The sequence below is a fragment of the Ochotona curzoniae genome, unplaced genomic scaffold, assembly GCF_017591425.1.
Source record: "Ochotona curzoniae isolate NIBS_2020 unplaced genomic scaffold, NIBS_Ocur_1.0 contig_48, whole genome shotgun sequence".
In the NCBI taxonomy this organism is placed as follows: domain Eukaryota; kingdom Metazoa; phylum Chordata; class Mammalia; order Lagomorpha; family Ochotonidae; genus Ochotona; species Ochotona curzoniae.
Genome location: NW_024466391.1, coordinates 1,506,613 through 1,524,760, shown reverse-complemented (window position 1 = coordinate 1,524,760; position 18,148 = coordinate 1,506,613). Strand labels below are relative to the sequence as shown.

Sequence of the window (18,148 nt, the reverse complement as noted above, 5' to 3'; positions counted from 1 at the left end):
GATCTCCCACATGGGTGCAGGGTCCCAAGGCTTTGGGCCGTCCTCGATTGCTTTCCCAGGACACACACAGGGAGCTGGATGAGAAGTGGGGCTGCTGGGATTAGAACTGGCATCCATATGGGATCCTGGCACATTCAAGGCGAGGACTTTAACTGCTATGCTATCATGCCAGCCGCGCCCCGCCCCTCCAAAACATATTTTAAATCATCTCCTGGATTTCTGTAGCAGTGGCATGTTCTCCATGGGGTTCATCTTTTTTACAAAGTAATCTTTCTTGAAAATTACTTTATTTGGAAGGCAAATATGTGGAGAAATGGATCTTCTGTTCACTGGTTCATTGTCCAAACGGTCCCAGTGGTACCCAGAGCCAGGAGCCTGCACCTTCATCCAGGCCACCCAAATGGCTGGCAGGAACCCATGTACTTGGACCGTCCCCTGCGTGTGCAGGCTCACGAGCAGCTAGCTGGCCGGGACGTGGAGCTGCCAGGGCTCAGACTAGTGTTGTAGCTGGCACTGCAGGCAACAGGTTAACGTGCTGTGTCCTAACTGTGCCTCCCGCTCTGTGCAGAATCCCGTCTCCACAGAATGACTGTCCGTCTCTCTCGTGTCTTCAGCGTGCACTGCCAGCCTGGCCCACACACTGCCTAGTTATTTCACAGCATTTTCTATGATTACTATGTCCAAACAGATCATGCTTATGGTCACCTTAGGTCTTTCTGCATTTCTAATTGCTTAGAACACCTAATCTGTGTTCATGAAAATGCCTTAAAAAAGAGAAACGTTTTAACCTATTCTTCACGTGCATGCAGTCTTTGGATCTAAGAATGATTGGATGATTAGCAGTGTGATTACAGGACCTGGCATAGGTAGCGGATTTATATGCTGAGGAAAGAGTATGACAATGTATTTCAAAGGAAAAGGAGTGTAACATTTTTAGAAGGGAAAACTTTGGGGCAGATGTGGTGGCATAGCTGGTTAATCCCACATGGATGGCAGTTTGTGTCCTGGCTGCTGCATTTCTGATCTAGTGCTCTGCCTGTGCCGGAGATCGTGGGCCCCTGCAGTCACATGGGCGATCAGGAAGAACCTCCCAGCTTCAGAGCTGCTCAGCTGTCACCACTGCAGCCATCTGGGGAGTGGACCAGGAGGTGGAAGACCTTTCTCTCTCTGTAAAAATCTGCTTTTCTAATAAAATTAAATCTTAAAATATAGAAAAATAAACTATTACCTCTTAAAGATTAACAGGTCATTCTTGTTAAGAGTAATAGAGTAAAATTAATGCTCTTGATGTGGGCAATGAATATATTAATTTTTGATCCAGGTTCTTGTGGTAGTGAGGGAATAGGCATATACTGGTAAACAAGTGTCGGCCACCCCACACAGAGAGATAACTAGAACGAGTGGGGCAAGCTGTTGCCAGAATACAGGGAAGAACCTGCACACTGCCTCTGCATGAGCTGAGAGGTGTGCCCTGTCCACAATAGGCAGCACACTCAAGTGCATTCCTTGGGCAGAGGAGAAAAGAGTCAATCCTTGTAAGTGCTGGCCTGGTGATCAGACAGTTCTCCCGTGCCCTCCTCTTCCTATCACTGAGTATGCAGGTTGTTTGGGGGGATGGCTGTGTGCCCTTGTCTGTCCTAGAAAGCTGAGAATGAAACCACATAGCAGCAGTTTGCAGGATATGTGAGTTCCAGCCGGGAGTTGTGCCACCGTGGGTTAAGCCATCACCTGTGGTACTGGAATCTCATGGATGCTTCACTTCCCACCCACTTCCTTGCCAGTAGCCTGGGCAAGGCAGTACAGGCTGCTGCCGCCTGCGTAGGAGACCCAGCGGAAGCTGCTGGCTTCAGCTCTGTGGAGCCCTGGCTATTGCCGCACCATTTGGAGAGTAAATCAGCAGATGAAAGCTCTTGCTGTGTCTCCCTCTGTCTCTGCAAGTCAATCTTTATGGTGCCAGTGCTGTGGCATAGCATGTGACAGCCTATCGCAGTGCTGACATACCCTGTAAGTGCAATGCAAGTCCCGGCTGCTCCACTTTTGGTCAAGCTCCCTGCTAATCTGCCTGGAGCAGCAGTGAGAAATGGCCCAAGTGCTTGAACTCTGAACCCCCATAGGGCACCCAGGAGGAACTCCTGGCTCCTGCCTGTTCCAGATTGTGGTTGTGCAGCCGTTGGGGAGTGTACCAGCATATGGAGGACCCGGTCTATGTTGGGCAGTGTCTGTCTGTCCGTCCCTCCCTCCCTCTCTGCCATTCAAAAGATCAAAATCTTTAAAAAATTTTTTGAGAGTTTGTCTGCCTAATCTTTAACAAGTTAGGCTTGTTCATCCCCTTTAAAAAGTGAATGGATAAACATGTAGCATACAGCTAATGGAGATTACTGAATACTAGTTTAAAAATGTAGATTTGTATAGCTTAGAAATTGGTGTTTTAGAGTGTTTTTAATTAGAAAAACTGTTTGGTCACAACCTGTTTTTAAATCTAAGGATCATCAGTGGGAGCCAGTCACTGTGTCAGAGGACAAAGTACAAACGTACAATATTGAAGGTATTCACTTGTTTTGTTCGTAAAATATTTTCTTGATTGGAAAGCATTTGCCATGTGGAGTGAGTGTTGTGTTTTCTGTGGAATGACATATGCTAATGAAATATTTTTTTCAGCTGCTGACTTCCATATTTCTCAAATCCGATTCCCAACCTCGGTGACCCCTCTCCTAATTCCCCTTTTCTTGTTTATTTACCTAGTGGGAAAACTGAGTTAAGTGAGTTTCACTTCTTAGCAATACGTTTATGTCTCCTGACTTTCCATTTTCATTTTTTGGGCTAAATCCAAATATGAAATTACTTTGTAATTGGAATTGAATAGTGCTGATAGACAAAACATCCTAACTGGTAGGTGGGAGCCCTTGAGATCAGACAGGATGATGTTCTGATCAGGGAGCAGCCTGTGCTGGCGCCTCGCTGGGATTCGCCTTGTCCTGGTCACCAGTGGCTCCAGCGCGTCCGTGTGCTTCATGCCGCTCGACGCTAGGTGATGCGCTTCTTGGCCGTTCCCACTCAGTAGTTCTCAGGTATTCCGGACACCAGTCCTCAACGGAGCTTCTGTACTTTTCCCAGCCTGTAACTTATTTATTCATTTTTCATGTTTTGAAATTTAAAGTCACAATACAAGTTTCATTGCTTTTATTTATTTATTTATTATTTATTTTTTTAATAACATTGTATTATGTGACACAGTTTCGTAGGTACTGGGATTCCCACTAACCCTTCCATAACCCTCCCCCCATGGAGGATTCCTCCACCTTGTTGCGTGACCACAGTTCATTTCTTTTTTTTGATTCTATTCTGTGACCTAAGAAATTTTTACATGCTCCTAAGCTACAAAGATTTTTCTCTTGTTTTTGTAGAAAATATTATGGCTTAACTTTAATGTTTCTTATGCTGCATCTCATTACTGTCTGGTTAGGGTGAAATGTGTGTGATTATAGGTTCATCTTTTGGGTATGGAAATACAGTTACTTCACGATTATCTGTTAAAATAATTTTTCAAGTGGGGGTTTTAGTTCCTTTGAGTTGAGAACCTGCATGGTGGTCTGCAGCAAGATCTTTTTCTCATGCTGTGCTGCATCGCATTAGTCCTAAGTCCCACAGGGCTGTGATTGTGGTGATGTCGTTAGTATCAGTCAGCTACAGCGGCTTTCCCACTCTGGGTTTTATTGAAGATTGCTTTGGAAATTTTAGACCTTTTGAATTTTCAGTTTAAGTTTTGGTATTTAACACTCAGAAACACGCAAAAAACCTTGCTAAAGTTATGTGGCTATCGATTAACATGAGAGAAATAACATGTTGACATCAGGCGTTCAGCCCATAGATGCAGTCTACGCTCCATTTAGGTCTTTGATTTCTCTAAACATTTTGTAGTTTTAATTGTAAAAGTCTCAGCACTTTCTGAAGAATTCATTTATAAATATCCAGTCTTGTGTAGTTGTAAATATAATTGATCTTTAACTTCATTTATAAATATTTTACTGGTATATAAAACTGGGATTATTTTTCAGATATTTATCTTGTGTTGTACCTTGCCAAATTGCCCCTGTTAGCGGAGAAGCGGTGGTTTTTGAGGATAGTCTGAAAGTGTAGCTGCAAGGTGACCACTTCACGTTCCTTACACACTCTGCCATTGTCCTTCCCTGCCTCCTCACACTCCCACCGTCCTTTGCACCTCGTTATGGATGGAGCCTCTAGTGTACTGTTCACAGAAGTGATGGAGGTGAGCCTCTGGCTACTGTGCAGTTTTTTAAAAAATAATTATTTTGATAATCTTTACATAGTTGATTAAGGCACAAAGGGTCAAGGGCTACAGGAAAGTGGACCATGGAACCTGCACTTCTCTTGGTTGGGATTCTGAGATCAGCAGTTCAGTCAGAGCAATCCCAAAGAAACTTCATCTGAGGTGATCCCAGACCTGATTCTTAGGTGTGCGTGCCAGTACAGGGTCTGGGACAGTCCATCGCCCAGTCAGCTTATGCACATGCTGGTGGTTGCAATTGCTGGATCAGTTCTGTTTCCAGCCCTGTCTTCCACACAAACCAGTGGGTGTTGCAGTCCAGCCTGATGCTGCCCAGCACACACTCGGTCCTCACACAAACCAGTGGGAGCTGCAGCCTAGTCTGAGTGACCTGCAATAGCCCCACCAGGCCTACCCCCTGCCCTGGTTCCCGTGCTTGCCAGTATGTGTGGCAGACTGGTCCAGTCTGTCTCACATCCCATTCAGCAATCACACATGTCAATGGGCATTGAAGCCTAGCTCCACCCAACCAGCCTCCCTATCCAGCTGGCGGGTGCCGTTCTGTCTAGCTGCAGCTGCCCCAGTCCTGGTTTTCATATTCTCCAGTGGGAGTGATAAGCCAAGAGGGAGGTGCCCACTATTTCCCTGTTGAGCCACTCCCACTCCTGGAACATGCACACTCCAGGTGATTCTGCAGTTTAACTTGACAGAATTAGTCCCCAGTGCCAGCATCTGCCAGCTAATGCTGCAGCAAAACCAAAGCAACCTTTACCCACAGTCACCTCAGCGTGGCCTTTCCCTAATCTAGCTCACATAAAGCCAGCAGGTGTTTTAACTGTGCCTGGTCTGGTCTGCCCTCATCCCAACTCATGCTCTCCAGTGGGAGTGGCTATCCAGCAGGGGAGCCTTCCTCATTCCCCCAACCGGCTTTTCACTCTCCCCTGCTGGTTCTCACGTGTGCTGGTTGGGTGCTGTGGCCCAGTCTGGCATACCTCCCTCCCCACACCTCGGCATTTGCCAGTGGGTGCTGTAGCCTAGCCAGGCCCAGCCCACCCCCGACTCCAGCTCACGCTCGTGAGGATTACAGCCTGGCCCATCCCAGCCTTAATGTGCACTGGTATGTGTTGTGGCCAAACCTGACCCAACCTACACTCTGTTCTGGTGCTTGGACTCACCAGCAGGTGGTGTGAACTGCTTTAGCCTGGTTGGCACCTGACTTGTGCCAAATATATGCTGGTGGTACCTTTCCCTGGTCTTGTCAGGGCTGCTCCCTTTCTTGTTTTTTGCGCTCACTGCAGGGACTGTGTCCTGCCAGAGGAGTTGCCCAGGCTCCTCCATCAGAACCTCTCCCCATGCCAGATCTCGTGCATACCAGTGGGCCCATGAGCCAGCTCTACTTAATCCAACTCCTGTCGTGGCAGGAACGGTGGCCTTTCCTGACTGGCCTTCAGTCCATTCAGGTTCTTACTGTTGGATGTTTCATCCCAACCAAGGCTCGTCCATACCCAGACACAACTCACACATGGTCGGTAGGGACAGAGATCTAGGCTAGTCCGTCCTGCCTCCAGGTAGTGCTGGAGTCTAGCGGGCTTGGTACGCCCAGTCCCAGTCCACACTTGTGCCAAGGGACAGTGCAGCTATATCCAGACCAGAACACAACCCCCACTCCGGCCCCCGCACTCACCAGTGGGAACCCCAACCCAGCCGGGGTGTTGTCTTAGCTCCCCAACCAGGCCTGTTCCTAGCCATGGATTGCTCGCGTGCCAGTAGTTGCTCTGCCCTAGCTTAGCATAACTCCTCTATTGTCTTGGCCTTTGCCTTAGATGCTGTGGCCTAGTTTTTCTGACTCATGCAGACCAGTAGGTGTAAGATCCTAGCTTGGCATGACCTGTGCTCCAGCCTGATTTCTGATTTTTACTTGTGAGCTAAGCTTTGCTCAGCCCTGCCTGGTCCATCCCCTTTCATCACCAACTCACACATTAGCCACACACTTTCTTCAGCTTGCCCGACCCCCAGGCCTGGACCATGTGATGATCAGTGAGAGTTGTGACCCACTAGAGGGTTTCCCCAAGTTCCCCCGCTTGACCCACTCTCAGACCCAGATCTCATACATGCCAGAGGGTGTTAGGCCAGTGCCCTGCCTAGTCTGCCCTTCCATGTTGGCCTTGTATGAGCGGGTGAACTTTGCAGCCCGGCCTACTTCGCACCCTGTTTCAGGGTGCACATTCAGCTGCTGCTGCCTTGATCTGCCCAGGTTGTTGTCAGTTCCTTTACCCGTGAGTGATGGCAGGGTCCATGGTCACACCTAGCTCAGCTCGTCACCACCTCAACTCTTGAGCTAACCAGCAGGACTAGTATTTCTACAGGGTTTGGCCCACACATCCCTCACAGAATCTACAGCCAGACGTGGTTCTCTCATGGGCTGGTTAGTGTCATGGCCCTGCCTAATGTGACGCGTCCCCTGATGGAACATTCTGTCAGGTACTAGGATCTAGCCCTGCTAGACAAGTCCCCAGCCTTAGCTTTGGCATGGACTTGTGTGGTCAGCATTGTTTGGTGATACCAAGTTCTACACAGGACTCACAAGTGGGCTGGTGTATCAAGCTGACCCATACAGATCGTCTGGTCTCTCTCCTCCAAACCACCATGTTTCAGTACCCTGGCTTACCTTCAAGGAAAAGTTACCCTGTTGTTGGGTGTCCCTCAGGATTGATTCCAACCCACACGCACAGTGGCCTCAACATGGACATACCTAGGCAGCAATTCCATGACTCCAGAGCTCGCTGCTGGGTGGTCAGCAAGCGGAGCCTGGTGCCGAATGGTTCATTGGCTGCTTGGGCCCAGCACACCATGTTGTCATGGTGGCTGGAGCCAAGACCCCATGCCTGGAGTCTGACCCAGCCTGGGACCCCCAGTAGTCAACCAGTGTAATCTTAACTTAGGGGAAAAACAGTCAGCATATTACTGTAAGGATGTTAGCTGAAGGGGTTTGGGGCAGCTGCATTCATCAGGTGGATGAGTATACATACATAAAACTGTCATGGGAACATAGGAGCATATTCTTTGCAAGATGTACCTGTTTCTTATAATCCGTGTATTCCATCTCATACTGACCCTGCAGGCAATCACTGATTGCTTCACCTTAGATCAGCTTGTATTTTGTAGAATTTATAAACATTGATTCAGACAATACGTAGCAGTTTTTGTGTTCTTATTTTGCATAGACAGTGGCTTTGCCTTTTCCTGGGTAGCTTTCCATCGTATGAGCATGATTCAATTTGTTTATCCCTATAGCTGTCAGTGGGCATTTGCAGTGTTACTTTTAGCTATTATAAATACTGATATAAATATTCGTGTAAACAGAAGGGATGGAGCGGCTGCTGTTGGAGGCTGATTTCTGAGTATTCCATTTGTGTTTCATGTGCTCTATCCATATCTGTGAATTTGAGAGAAACGCCTGATAGCTCTACATAGAAATGTAGTAATTATATGGACTTAAAGCTACCTTTTTGCCGTTTGAAGAAAATAGGTTTCTAATATGTGTTCAAGGAATATTTTGTTAAGAATGTTTTAGAGTCTAGAACTTACTTGGGACTCGTTACTATTTCACAGATGAAGACACTGAGTCTTAAAGGTAAATTGATGTGATTAAGTAGATAATACTGGAACCAATTAAGCATTCAGTTCTGAAAGTTTGAATGTTAAATAATTTGAATGAGTGTTTTGCATGCTTTCTTACATATTCACAGAATGATATGATAGAAATCAGTATGCACTAATCAATATGATTCTGTTTGTGCAGTGAGAGAATCAAAGAAACTACTGAATATAATCCTGAAAAACACAATAAAAATTAGTAAAAGAGAAGGAAAAGAATTGTTTTTATATTTTGATGAATCACTAGAAATCAGTGATGTAACTAAAAAAATTTTTGGTGCAAATAAAAATGGGGTAAGTGTTTAAACTCTTACGTACTTCCAACGTTTCTGCTGCTTTTTACTCCTAGAATTATTTCAGAAATATGTGCATTTTTTTTTAGTTTGTACTGCTGAATAACTGTGAGTTAGCCATATCCTCTGAGATACCTGTGAGAGAGTTATCTCCAATGAAAAAGTTAGCATTAGCTGTTTTAACATTCAGTGATTTTCTTCAGGTTGTTTCACGAAGTAAAATGAGGTAAAGCACTATTTCCAGTGATTTAGACGTTGTGAGAATTATACAGATGAAAGCCCCCCAAAAAGTAAATATTTGGCCTAAGGAAAAGGAACTATAGAAATTGAAGAAAGAATTCTCAGAAGAGTCAGGTTTTTGAAGTAAAAAAAAAAAAAGATTTGCTTTATTGTGAAGATGGGGCTTGAAATGGCAAGAGCAGGTTCACACAGTGGTGTCACAGATTAAGCCTTTGGCTGCAGGGCCGGCATCCTCTAGATGCTCTGGTTCGAGTCCTGACTGGTCTACTTATGCCCCAGCTCCCTGCTGTGTACCTGGGTGTGCAGCAGAGTGTCCCTGCACCCACATGGGAGGCTAGAGGAAGCTCCTGACCCTGGCTTTGGCCCCACACAGCGCTGGTGCTGCACTGTCTGGGTAATGAATTGGTGGATGGAAGATCTCTCACTCCGTTTCTGAACTCTGCTTTTCAATAAATAAAATCTATAAAAAGTGTTTGATAAAGAAGTGGCAAGAATAGGGTTTAAATAAGATACTCTCCAGGTTGCAGAAAATATTTTAAGAAAATATTATTTGAGAATCTAAGGTAATGATGTTTTAGGGACATTCTCTTATGGACAAGTTTGTGTAATATAAGACTTATGCTCAAGAACATCAGATGATATTTAAGGGTTCTTCAAAAAGTTCATGGAAGGAAACTGTTCACTGGCCTGGTGTTCAGGATGTCTCCTATCCCATTTCAGAATGTTGGGGTTAAACCCTAAGCTCTAGCTCCTGCCTCCAACCTCCTGCTGATGGCTCAGGTAACTGTATGCCTGTCCCGCTGTGGGAAAGCCACAGCGAGCTCATGGCTTTCTGCACAAACAGGGTCATCTGGTTATAAATCAGTGGATAGTTTTATTTGTTTTATCTATTCCTGGCATAAAGTTTCATGGAAAAAAAATGTTTACTTTGGTGTAGAAAATTGAAATTCCTGTTTCCAGAGTAAAGGGTAAAGCCATCACCTGTGATACCAACATCCCATATGGGATCTGGTGTGTACATGTCCCCACTGCCCCACTTCTCGTCCAGCTCCGTGGCCACGTGACTGGAGGGAAGAGCCCAGAAGATAGCCCTGCATCCACGTGGCACTGGGGGAAGCTGTCACTCCAGCCTCTGGCCTGGCACAGTGCTCACCTTGGCAGCCATCTGAAGAATGAACTGCACATGAAAGATCTCTTGTCTCTCCCTGGCTCTTGGTAGCTGTGACTTTCAAAGAAACTTTAAAAAAATTGAAATTCATACTGTTTACTGACACACCTCCATGAGCTTTTTGAAGATTTCTTTGATTTGTAAAGATGATATGGGAAGAAAGGTGGTAAATAAGTGCATTAAATGGAAAGAAAATACAAACTATATCACTTTGGATTTACTTAATTTTAGGAATTTACCAGAAAGCAAGGCATTTCGGTTGCCAAGACATCAGTGCATATACTCTTTGATGCAAGTGGATCGCAGGTATATCTCTAACGTAACTGTTATGAAGTTTTACCCTAAATACTGACACAGCAATAAAGTTGATGTTGGAAAGTGAATGTACTAAAAACAGTTGGCTCAGAGCTCTGAGAAAATACATGTGACTCTGGAACAGGCTTTTAGTGGCAGTTAATTTTAGTACAAAGGTTAGGACTGTGAATGCCAATTGGGCTACCTAAAATTTGGACATGTAGGCTAATCAGTGGTGACTTGTGTGTGCTAACACGTGCAGTCAGTGGCTTTTGTGGGATCACTCTGCAATGTAGAGTCCGTAGATACAGAGAGAATGAACATCTGCAGGTGTAAGATGTGGCTCAGTGATCTCTGAGGTCTCCTGTGCTGTTCAGTTGTAAATACTTAGTCTGACTTCCACAGATTCTAGTGCCAGAAAGTCAGATCTCCTCAGTGGAGGAAGAACTCCCTAAAGCACACGGGGAGCCTCGGCCGGAATGTGCTAACCCGCCGAAACCTGTCGGAGACCCTTACCAACAAGACAGGAGGAAAAAGAGTCATCTCAAGGTAAGTGCTTAGATCAGTGTAGATCAAATTATTTCTGTGTAAGTACAGAAGGCATTTATAATTTATTAATGCCCTTTATTAGTCATATTTCTGAAGTTTTCCCTGCCTTTTACAAATGTAAACAAAACATAGCACTTTAGCAAACTGTCTACGTATGTAGGCACTAGGGATTAGGACAAACTACATACGTGTGAATTCCAAATCAGATACATAGGAGGATAATCGTTGCTTTTTGCATTGTTTGCACTTATAGTGTGCAAGCAAAATACAAATTTGTAATCTTTATTTGCATGAAGAAAGGAAGAAAAATAGGTCCCAGTGCGGTGGCCTAGTGGCTAAAGTCCTCATCTTCACCATGCCCGGATCCCATATGGGCGCCAGTTCTAATCCTGGCTCACCCAGCTCCCTGCTTGTGGCCTGGGAAAGCAGCCGAGGACGGCCCAAAGCCTTGGGACCCTGCACCCAAGTGGGAGACCTGGAACTAGCTCCTAGCTTCAAATCTGCGCAGCACTGGCCATTGCAGTCACTTGGGGAGTGAATCATCAGACAGAAGATCTTCCTCTCTGTCTCTCCTCCTCTCTATATCTGACTTTGCAACAAAAATTAAAAAAAGAAAATCTTAAAGAAACAAAAATAGTAGCTTCCTTTTCTTACTAATTTTCCTCCTCTTCCATTGAAGATCTATCTGCAGGCCATATCTGATGTAACTGTTACTGAACCTTCTCTCCATTCCCATTGTGACCTTGACATTTGCCTTTGTTGACAAGCTTAGTCCTCTCCTTCTTGGACTGCCATTTTAGCACACTAAATTTCTTCCTTATTACAGTTAAAAGAGTTCTTTCCTCACCTTTATTTATGCCTATTCTAAAAACTCCAGCTTAAATGTCTTTGTGTAATTTGAGCTCTTACAAATTAGCACCAGAATTCAAAGTTGTGTAAACCTCTCCTTCATTATGATTCCCTTTTGTGTCCCTCTTGAGTTCTTTGCTGAAGTCTAAGGCATTCTGGGCTTTGCCTGCGTCCTTCCTGCAGTGCTCCAGTCCCGGCTTGGTGACATTGCTGATTCCCTTCTTGACACTGTTCTTCCTCGTGTCTCAGAGCCAAGGCGCCTAGGGTGTCCTTCGCGTCTCGCATCCTTGCCTGCCCACTGCTGCTCACTCAGCATTCGAGTTCACTTGACCTGTTGCTTTTCTGTTACACCGGGAATTGTTTCTCTGAAATAACAGTATCTAGATGATCCCCATGTTTACCCCATTAAATAATTTACATTCTGTGTTTTTATTTCTTCTATTTAAAGTCATAGTACAGGTAAGTCTCCTCTTTGATCCTTTCTTTTGCTGCTTGCATGGCATGCTCATCCTTGCCTCCTGACTGCTACACTTGCTGTCTCCTGCATTTATTTAATCTTATGTAGAGCATGTGTATATTTGTAAATCTTAATTTTCCTTTTTTCATAGCTCTCATTTATCTTATTCTTATGAATCTTCTACTGTTTGGCTGTTATACTCTCACGGGTGCTTAAACACCTTGGCCCCTTTCTGTTACCAGTTTCTTTCAGTTAAATTAATAAGTCATTTTTAATTTCCATTACATCATGATAGCTAGCTCTGTGTATTATCAGTGTGATACTGAGGGTTCATTCAGATGCTGATTCTTAGACACTGCCTTGAGCCTGCTGAAGCAGAAGGATTCGGAAAAGCTCCTCAGCACACTGCAGTGGGAGAAGCCCAAGCCACTGTTGCACACGGTGATTTCAGTAAGGATCAACTGTTTGAGGCATCGTTGTGAATAAGTAATTTTTCAAGTTCTATTCATTCTGCCACCAGGAACTATAATTTCTTAATCTAATTGAGAAGCTTAATTTTTTATTAGTCTTATTGTTCTCTTTCCTCTTAGCCTGCATACACTCTCCGTTACCCTACACATATTTACTCCAAACTTCCTCATTTTTGGTTTAAGTTCAAAGTAGGTGCATTCTATTGAAAAGCAGGTCTCTTGTGTCTTTATCCAGGATGTGACTTACCTACCGCTTTAGATGATATTCTCTGACAGTCTTACCATTTATAGTTCATCTCTTTGTAATGATTTACTTATTTTTATTTGAAAGGCAGATTAAAAAAAAAAAGATGTATTTATCTTTATTGCAAAATCAGATATAAAGAGAGGAGGAAAGACAGAGAGGAAGATCTTCCGTCCGATGATTCATTCCCCAAGTGACTGCAATGGCTGGTGCTGATCCAATCCGAAGCCAGGAGCCAGGAGCTAGTTCCAGGTCTCCCACTTGGGTGCAGGGTCCCAAGGCTTTGGGCCGTCCTCGGCTGCTTTCCCAGGCCACAGGCAGGGAGCTGGATGGGAAGTGGAGCTGCCAGGATTAGAACTGGCGCCCATTTGGGATCCGGACACTTCAAGATAAGGACCTTAGGTGCTAGGCGACCATACTGGGCCCGAAAAGGTAGATTTTACCTGGAGAGAAAAGGAGAGACCCAAGTTCTTCATTTGCTGGTTCACTCACCAGTGGCTGCAACTGAGCTGATCGTGAGCTGAAGCCAAGGATTTCTGTGTCTGCCACGTGGTTGTAGGGTCCTAGGACTTTGATCATCCACTGCTGCTTTCCCAGATCATAAGCAGCCAGAACATGGACTGGTGGCCACCATATGGATGGCAGTGCCACAGGTTGGAGGATTAGCCTTCTACACCACTGTGCTGGCCCCTGTAGTTCATAATTGTGCTTATAGACTTTCGTCACTCTTACAAATCATTTGGGATGATTTGGGTGAGAGGGTAAACCCTGAGCCTATGGAACTGTATTATGCAAAATAAACATTAAAATGCTCACTTGCTTTGGCTACTGGTTGACTATAAAACAAAGACAGAGCCCTTCAAATCAGGCTGAAACAGAAATTTCTGTACCTGCCATTGTTTGTAAGGGAAAAAACTATGTGTGTGATCAAGGCAATGAGTTAAACGTGTAAATTGTTTAAAAGGGAATCTTTGGTTTACTGCGGTGTTGTTTTCCTCACGGTTTAAGGTAATGACTCCTAACAAAATGAAAGTGTCTGAAGCCTCGATGGTTGTTCCCGGTGCAGACAGATACACTGTGCGGAGTCCAATGCTCTTAACCAATGCAAGTAAGTTGTATAGTTTTTAAAGAGTTTTTATATATATTATCTTTTCTAAAGGAGGCATTTTTATTTCTAATTCAAGGAAAACTCTGAACCTGATTTACCTAGGAATAATTTGGGGATGTAAACTTTGATCAGATATCATTCCCAAATGTCTTAATGAGAAGGAAAGAATGCTAGATACTAATGTGTAAGCAGTTGCCAAAAGAGTGCTATTCGATACGAAGACTGTCACATTGGAACAGAGTCAGGCCTGGACAGCCGATCCTCTGGCTAAGTCCAGGACCACTTTGTGTCATATAGAATAAAACTAACCTGTCAACGTCATGAAGGAGTTGATAAGATTGAATACAAATTTTAACAAAAAAATGCTGTAAAATAGGAACATGGCACACATTAAGACTTAACTTTAAAAATTGATACTGTATATACTGTTTGCTCTTAATAAAGTCTGATTGAGTCCTTCCAAAAATCAGGTTGGCTGTTGGGACAACTACCTGATATATTACGGTCTCATCAAATGGATAGGTCCAAGGCTATATTCATCTTTGCCTTCTCTGCCATTTTCCCCAAATTCTTACACAGGCAGATGGCTTCCATATGCACTGATTCATCTAACGCAGAAACCTGGGTGGTGTCCCAGAGCCTCCTTCTCTTGCCTTTTCATTGGAAAAATTACCTCAAAAGCAGAAATAAGTTTAACAAGTTCAGTTTTCCTCTTTCCTCCTTTTTAGCACCACGAAGAGGAAGATGTAAGCCACCCCTGCACGTGGTTCCTTCTGCAGAAAAAGCTGGTGTTTCCAGAACGGCAAAGGATGGACTGGATGTCATGTCACTTATGTCTAGACCATCTCAAGAAAGAAATGGAGGAGACAGCACAGACAAAGTAACTTCTTTGGAAGTAGTTTTAAGTGAATTTTTACAAGCTGCTGTAGAAATGCATGCTGAGTTCATTCCTCTTGCAGGCAGATGTCATGCTTTGTTAAACGTTTTTTTTTCGCAGATGCCACTTACTGTTCATGAAAGCAGAGTCCCTCTAACGTGGCTCGTTAATGTGATAACAATTATGTACATTCGTTTACTGTAACTGATAAAATGCTTAGAAAAAAATGAAGCTTGCCATTAAGGTGGTGAGTTTACCCTGGAGCCCTGGCAAGCAGTGCTAAGGGACAGGACGGTGGGGAATGGCTGCTACGGGGAGGGGGCACACGGAAACGCCTAGGAATGTGCATTACATGTAGTCAATTTTGAGGGACCAAATTAAGGCTGATAATACCATGGCCTCAGTTCATTACCATGGCCAACAGTTTCCTCAAAGCTTGCTAGCTTTAATGATACAGGAAAAAGCAATTGGTGTATTTTTTAATTAATGATATAACAGTGATACAAAGTTATTTTTAATTCAAAAGTATATGTAGCAGAATGATAAAAGATAAGAATTTAATATACTCCACTGGGAAAAAGTAGTCAGTTATGATCTGAAAGGTCTGCCTGAATGTTGTGTGTATAAAGTGTGTTGTAGGTTGTTGAGTGTCCCAGCGAGGGCTATGCTACTCACTGTCGAGAGCCCTGTGTCCTTGCAGCCATCAAAAACGTGTCTGCGTACTTGATAATGTTCGCTTACAGTATAGAGAAATACTGGATAGAATAATTTTACAAAGAGGGAGAAAGAATGAGGTTAACTGTCTTAGGCTAAATGGTGTGTTTTCCTAAAACAGACAAGGATTTTATTTGACTTAAGGTGAGTCTGCAGCTGTAGGAAGAGAGAAGCTTGGTGCAGGCAAGATATTACCTGGGCAATAGCCGAAGTTTTAGAATCATTAAATATTACGTAGATTTCAAGTCTCTACTTCAGTTAAAAAGAAAAAAAAGAATGTATGAGAGCTGCAGGAACAGATCTGCCACAAAAATTCTAGAAATTACCAGTCATGAAAATGATAACACTGTTGTGGACATAATGAGAACATTTGTAAGACTTCCTCCGCATCTACAGTGCATGTTATTATCTTGTAGTTTTGGATAAACAGTATTCTAGTGTGGGCATGATGTTTATGAAATGGGCATAGATACTACCCAGCTTTGCTTAGCAAAGCAGACTCGCCCAGTATTCATATCTGACTTAAAATTTGCTTTCATTTAATAGCCTCAGTTTGATTTCACATTAACATATTTTCTGTGTTTGTAGTATATCAAAACTGCTACAACTGTAGAAAAGACAAAAAATAAGGATATTGAATTCACAAAGCAAAATTTTAGTAAGTATTTATTGGTTTAATTTGTTACTCTTTAAATATAATACAGGTCCCTTTAATCGTTGGTTTTCATTAGTTTGAAAAAAGTTTATAGTGAATGTGTTTGGCTTTGTCAAAGAACGTCTGATACTACAAGGCAGTGTACAGCTGTATGCCCAGGGAATCGGGGTCTGAGCGAGATGTAGTCAGCCTCTTAAACCCAAAGGGTGAACCTTGCAGAATGTGTGGGAACTCCCATTTCACTTTGCCAATTATGGACAAATGAAAATACCGAAAGTTTTGCTTTCTTTAGATGAGCTCCAGGGTGGTGTTCCTGATTCACAGGCAGGGGGAAGAGGAGATGAATCTATGTGAGTATAAGGAGCCCACTGGGTAACGTAGTGTGTGAGTGCTGTTCTAGACAAATAGGCCAGATTTGGAAGAAAAGACCTGTATGTTGTTATAGTATTGTAGCATTAATAATACCTCAAGCAGTATGAAAATATAATGAGAAACAGCGTATACTTTTTTCCATTTAAACCAGTATAACTTTTTGAGAGAGTTAAAATGAATGTTATTTTTTCTAAGTGATAATATGGATGGAAAGAAAGTAGAGAAATGTGTGTTGAGATGGGTACCAGAGCAGTAGCAGTACGTTCTCTTATGCTTCTATATGGTCAATTATATAATTTTAGTTTTTATCATGACTTATAAATATCACCCTATTTGTTAGGTTGTTTTAAATATTGGCTAAATTTTGAAAATCAAAGTCTTAGAGTCTTATGATAGCATTTTATAACCAGATGAATTCATTTTCTAGATTTTCTGGTATTTCTGACATATATGGAGATAAGATGTGCTCCAAGTTGGCGTGTTGGACACCTGTAACAAACATTAAAATCTGTAATAAACAGAGAGCAAGCACTTTATCAAACATGTCTAATGAAGGTAAAATGTAATAATACTTCAGAGAAGCATTCATTTTTTAGCATTTACCTTTACATTAAATTTTAGCAAATTTCATAGTTTACATTTATGAATTACTTCTCTTTATAGATGTTGTTAATGAGACATTTCCTAAACGAAGATCATCCTCTTCGGTGTCTGAGGATTCTGTAGAAACAGAGAAAGTGAAATGCAAGAAAGATGTTGTGAAACACAGAAGAGGTAGAGCAGAAGTCGGCGTTTGCAGCAGCCAGCAGCAACAAACTCATGCTAAGTACTCAGAGCGAAGTAATTCTGAAACTACGAAGCAGGGTGATTGGCGTATTGAATCTGCAACTACTTTTAAATCCGTTCTCCTGAATAAGACAGTTGAAGAATCTTTGATTTATAGGAAGAAATACACACTGTCTAAAGACGTGCACACTGCCGTTTGTGGCAGAAGCCCTTCTAGAAAAAACGTGAAAAGTCGAAGAAAATCAGAGAAAGATTTGACTTCCTTGGATTTGAAACAAAAACAGGTGAGCTTTTGGTTCTTTGGACCTGCGTCTCCCCATGCGAATGTTACCTGAGGCGTGGAGAGCCTGATTGGAGCCACGGATGTAAACTGTGTCATCCTTGTTGTTTGTTCAGAGCCTGGGGGTGCAGACTGTGTTCCTCCTGAAGGGACACATATCCTTCTCGAATCCCAGGCAAACACCAGGCGTGACAAGATGTATAGAATAAATGAGTCTTACAGTTCCTTTCTCCCTGTACTTTATTATAATCAGAGTGCTTACAGAAATATTGACTCTTGGATACTTGGCTTTCTTTTATAAGTGAGGCTGTATATGTCCCCTTTGTAATAGTAACCTGTTAAGAGTAAGGACTGGGCCCAGCACTGTAGGCTAGTGGCTAAAGTCCGCCTTGCACACACTGGGCCACATGTGAGTGCTGGTTCTAATCCTGGCCACCCTGCTTTCCGTCTAGCTCATGCCTTGTGGCCTGAGAAAGCAGTCAAGGACAGCCGGAGGCCTTGGGACCTGCACCCGCGTGGCAGACCCAGAGCTGGCTCCTGGCTTCGGATCAGCTGAGCTCCAGCTTTTGTGGCCACTTGGGGAGTGATCGGCAGAAGAAAGATCCTCTCTGTCTCTTCTCTCTGTATCTGACTTTCCAATAAAAATAAATGAGTAAATCTGAAAAAAGACAGTAAGGACTGTGTTCAACATTTGCTTTCCTGCATGTCCTGGCACAGTTCTGTTACGTTTTAGTGCACGATCCTTGATTGAGTGCATTAAACCTTGATCTGGTTTTTCAGGTGCAGGGGTCTATTTTCAGCCCGTAGCTGTTGCTCTCCCTTGTTGAAGCCCCCTTCTCTTCCATTGTAG

The 18,148-nt window shown here is 43.4% G+C and overlaps 1 protein-coding gene across 1 annotated transcript in view; it reads left to right on the top strand.

The window, feature by feature from the left end:
• SYCP2 (synaptonemal complex protein 2) overlaps window positions 1-18,148 on the top strand; it is a 63,941-nt gene that overhangs the window by 23,294 nt on the left and 22,499 nt on the right. The window contains exons 14-23 of the mRNA XM_040988237.1: window positions 2,485-2,545; window positions 8,088-8,236; window positions 9,875-9,949; window positions 10,343-10,486; window positions 13,515-13,614; window positions 14,343-14,494; window positions 15,794-15,863; window positions 16,153-16,210; window positions 16,660-16,787; window positions 16,896-17,302. Of these exons, the coding sequence (XP_040844171.1) occupies window positions 2,485-2,545; window positions 8,088-8,236; window positions 9,875-9,949; window positions 10,343-10,486; window positions 13,515-13,614; window positions 14,343-14,494; window positions 15,794-15,863; window positions 16,153-16,210; window positions 16,660-16,787; window positions 16,896-17,302 (1,344 nt within the window). The remainder of the gene's footprint in view (window positions 1-2,484; window positions 2,546-8,087; window positions 8,237-9,874; window positions 9,950-10,342; window positions 10,487-13,514; window positions 13,615-14,342; window positions 14,495-15,793; window positions 15,864-16,152; window positions 16,211-16,659; window positions 16,788-16,895; window positions 17,303-18,148) is intronic.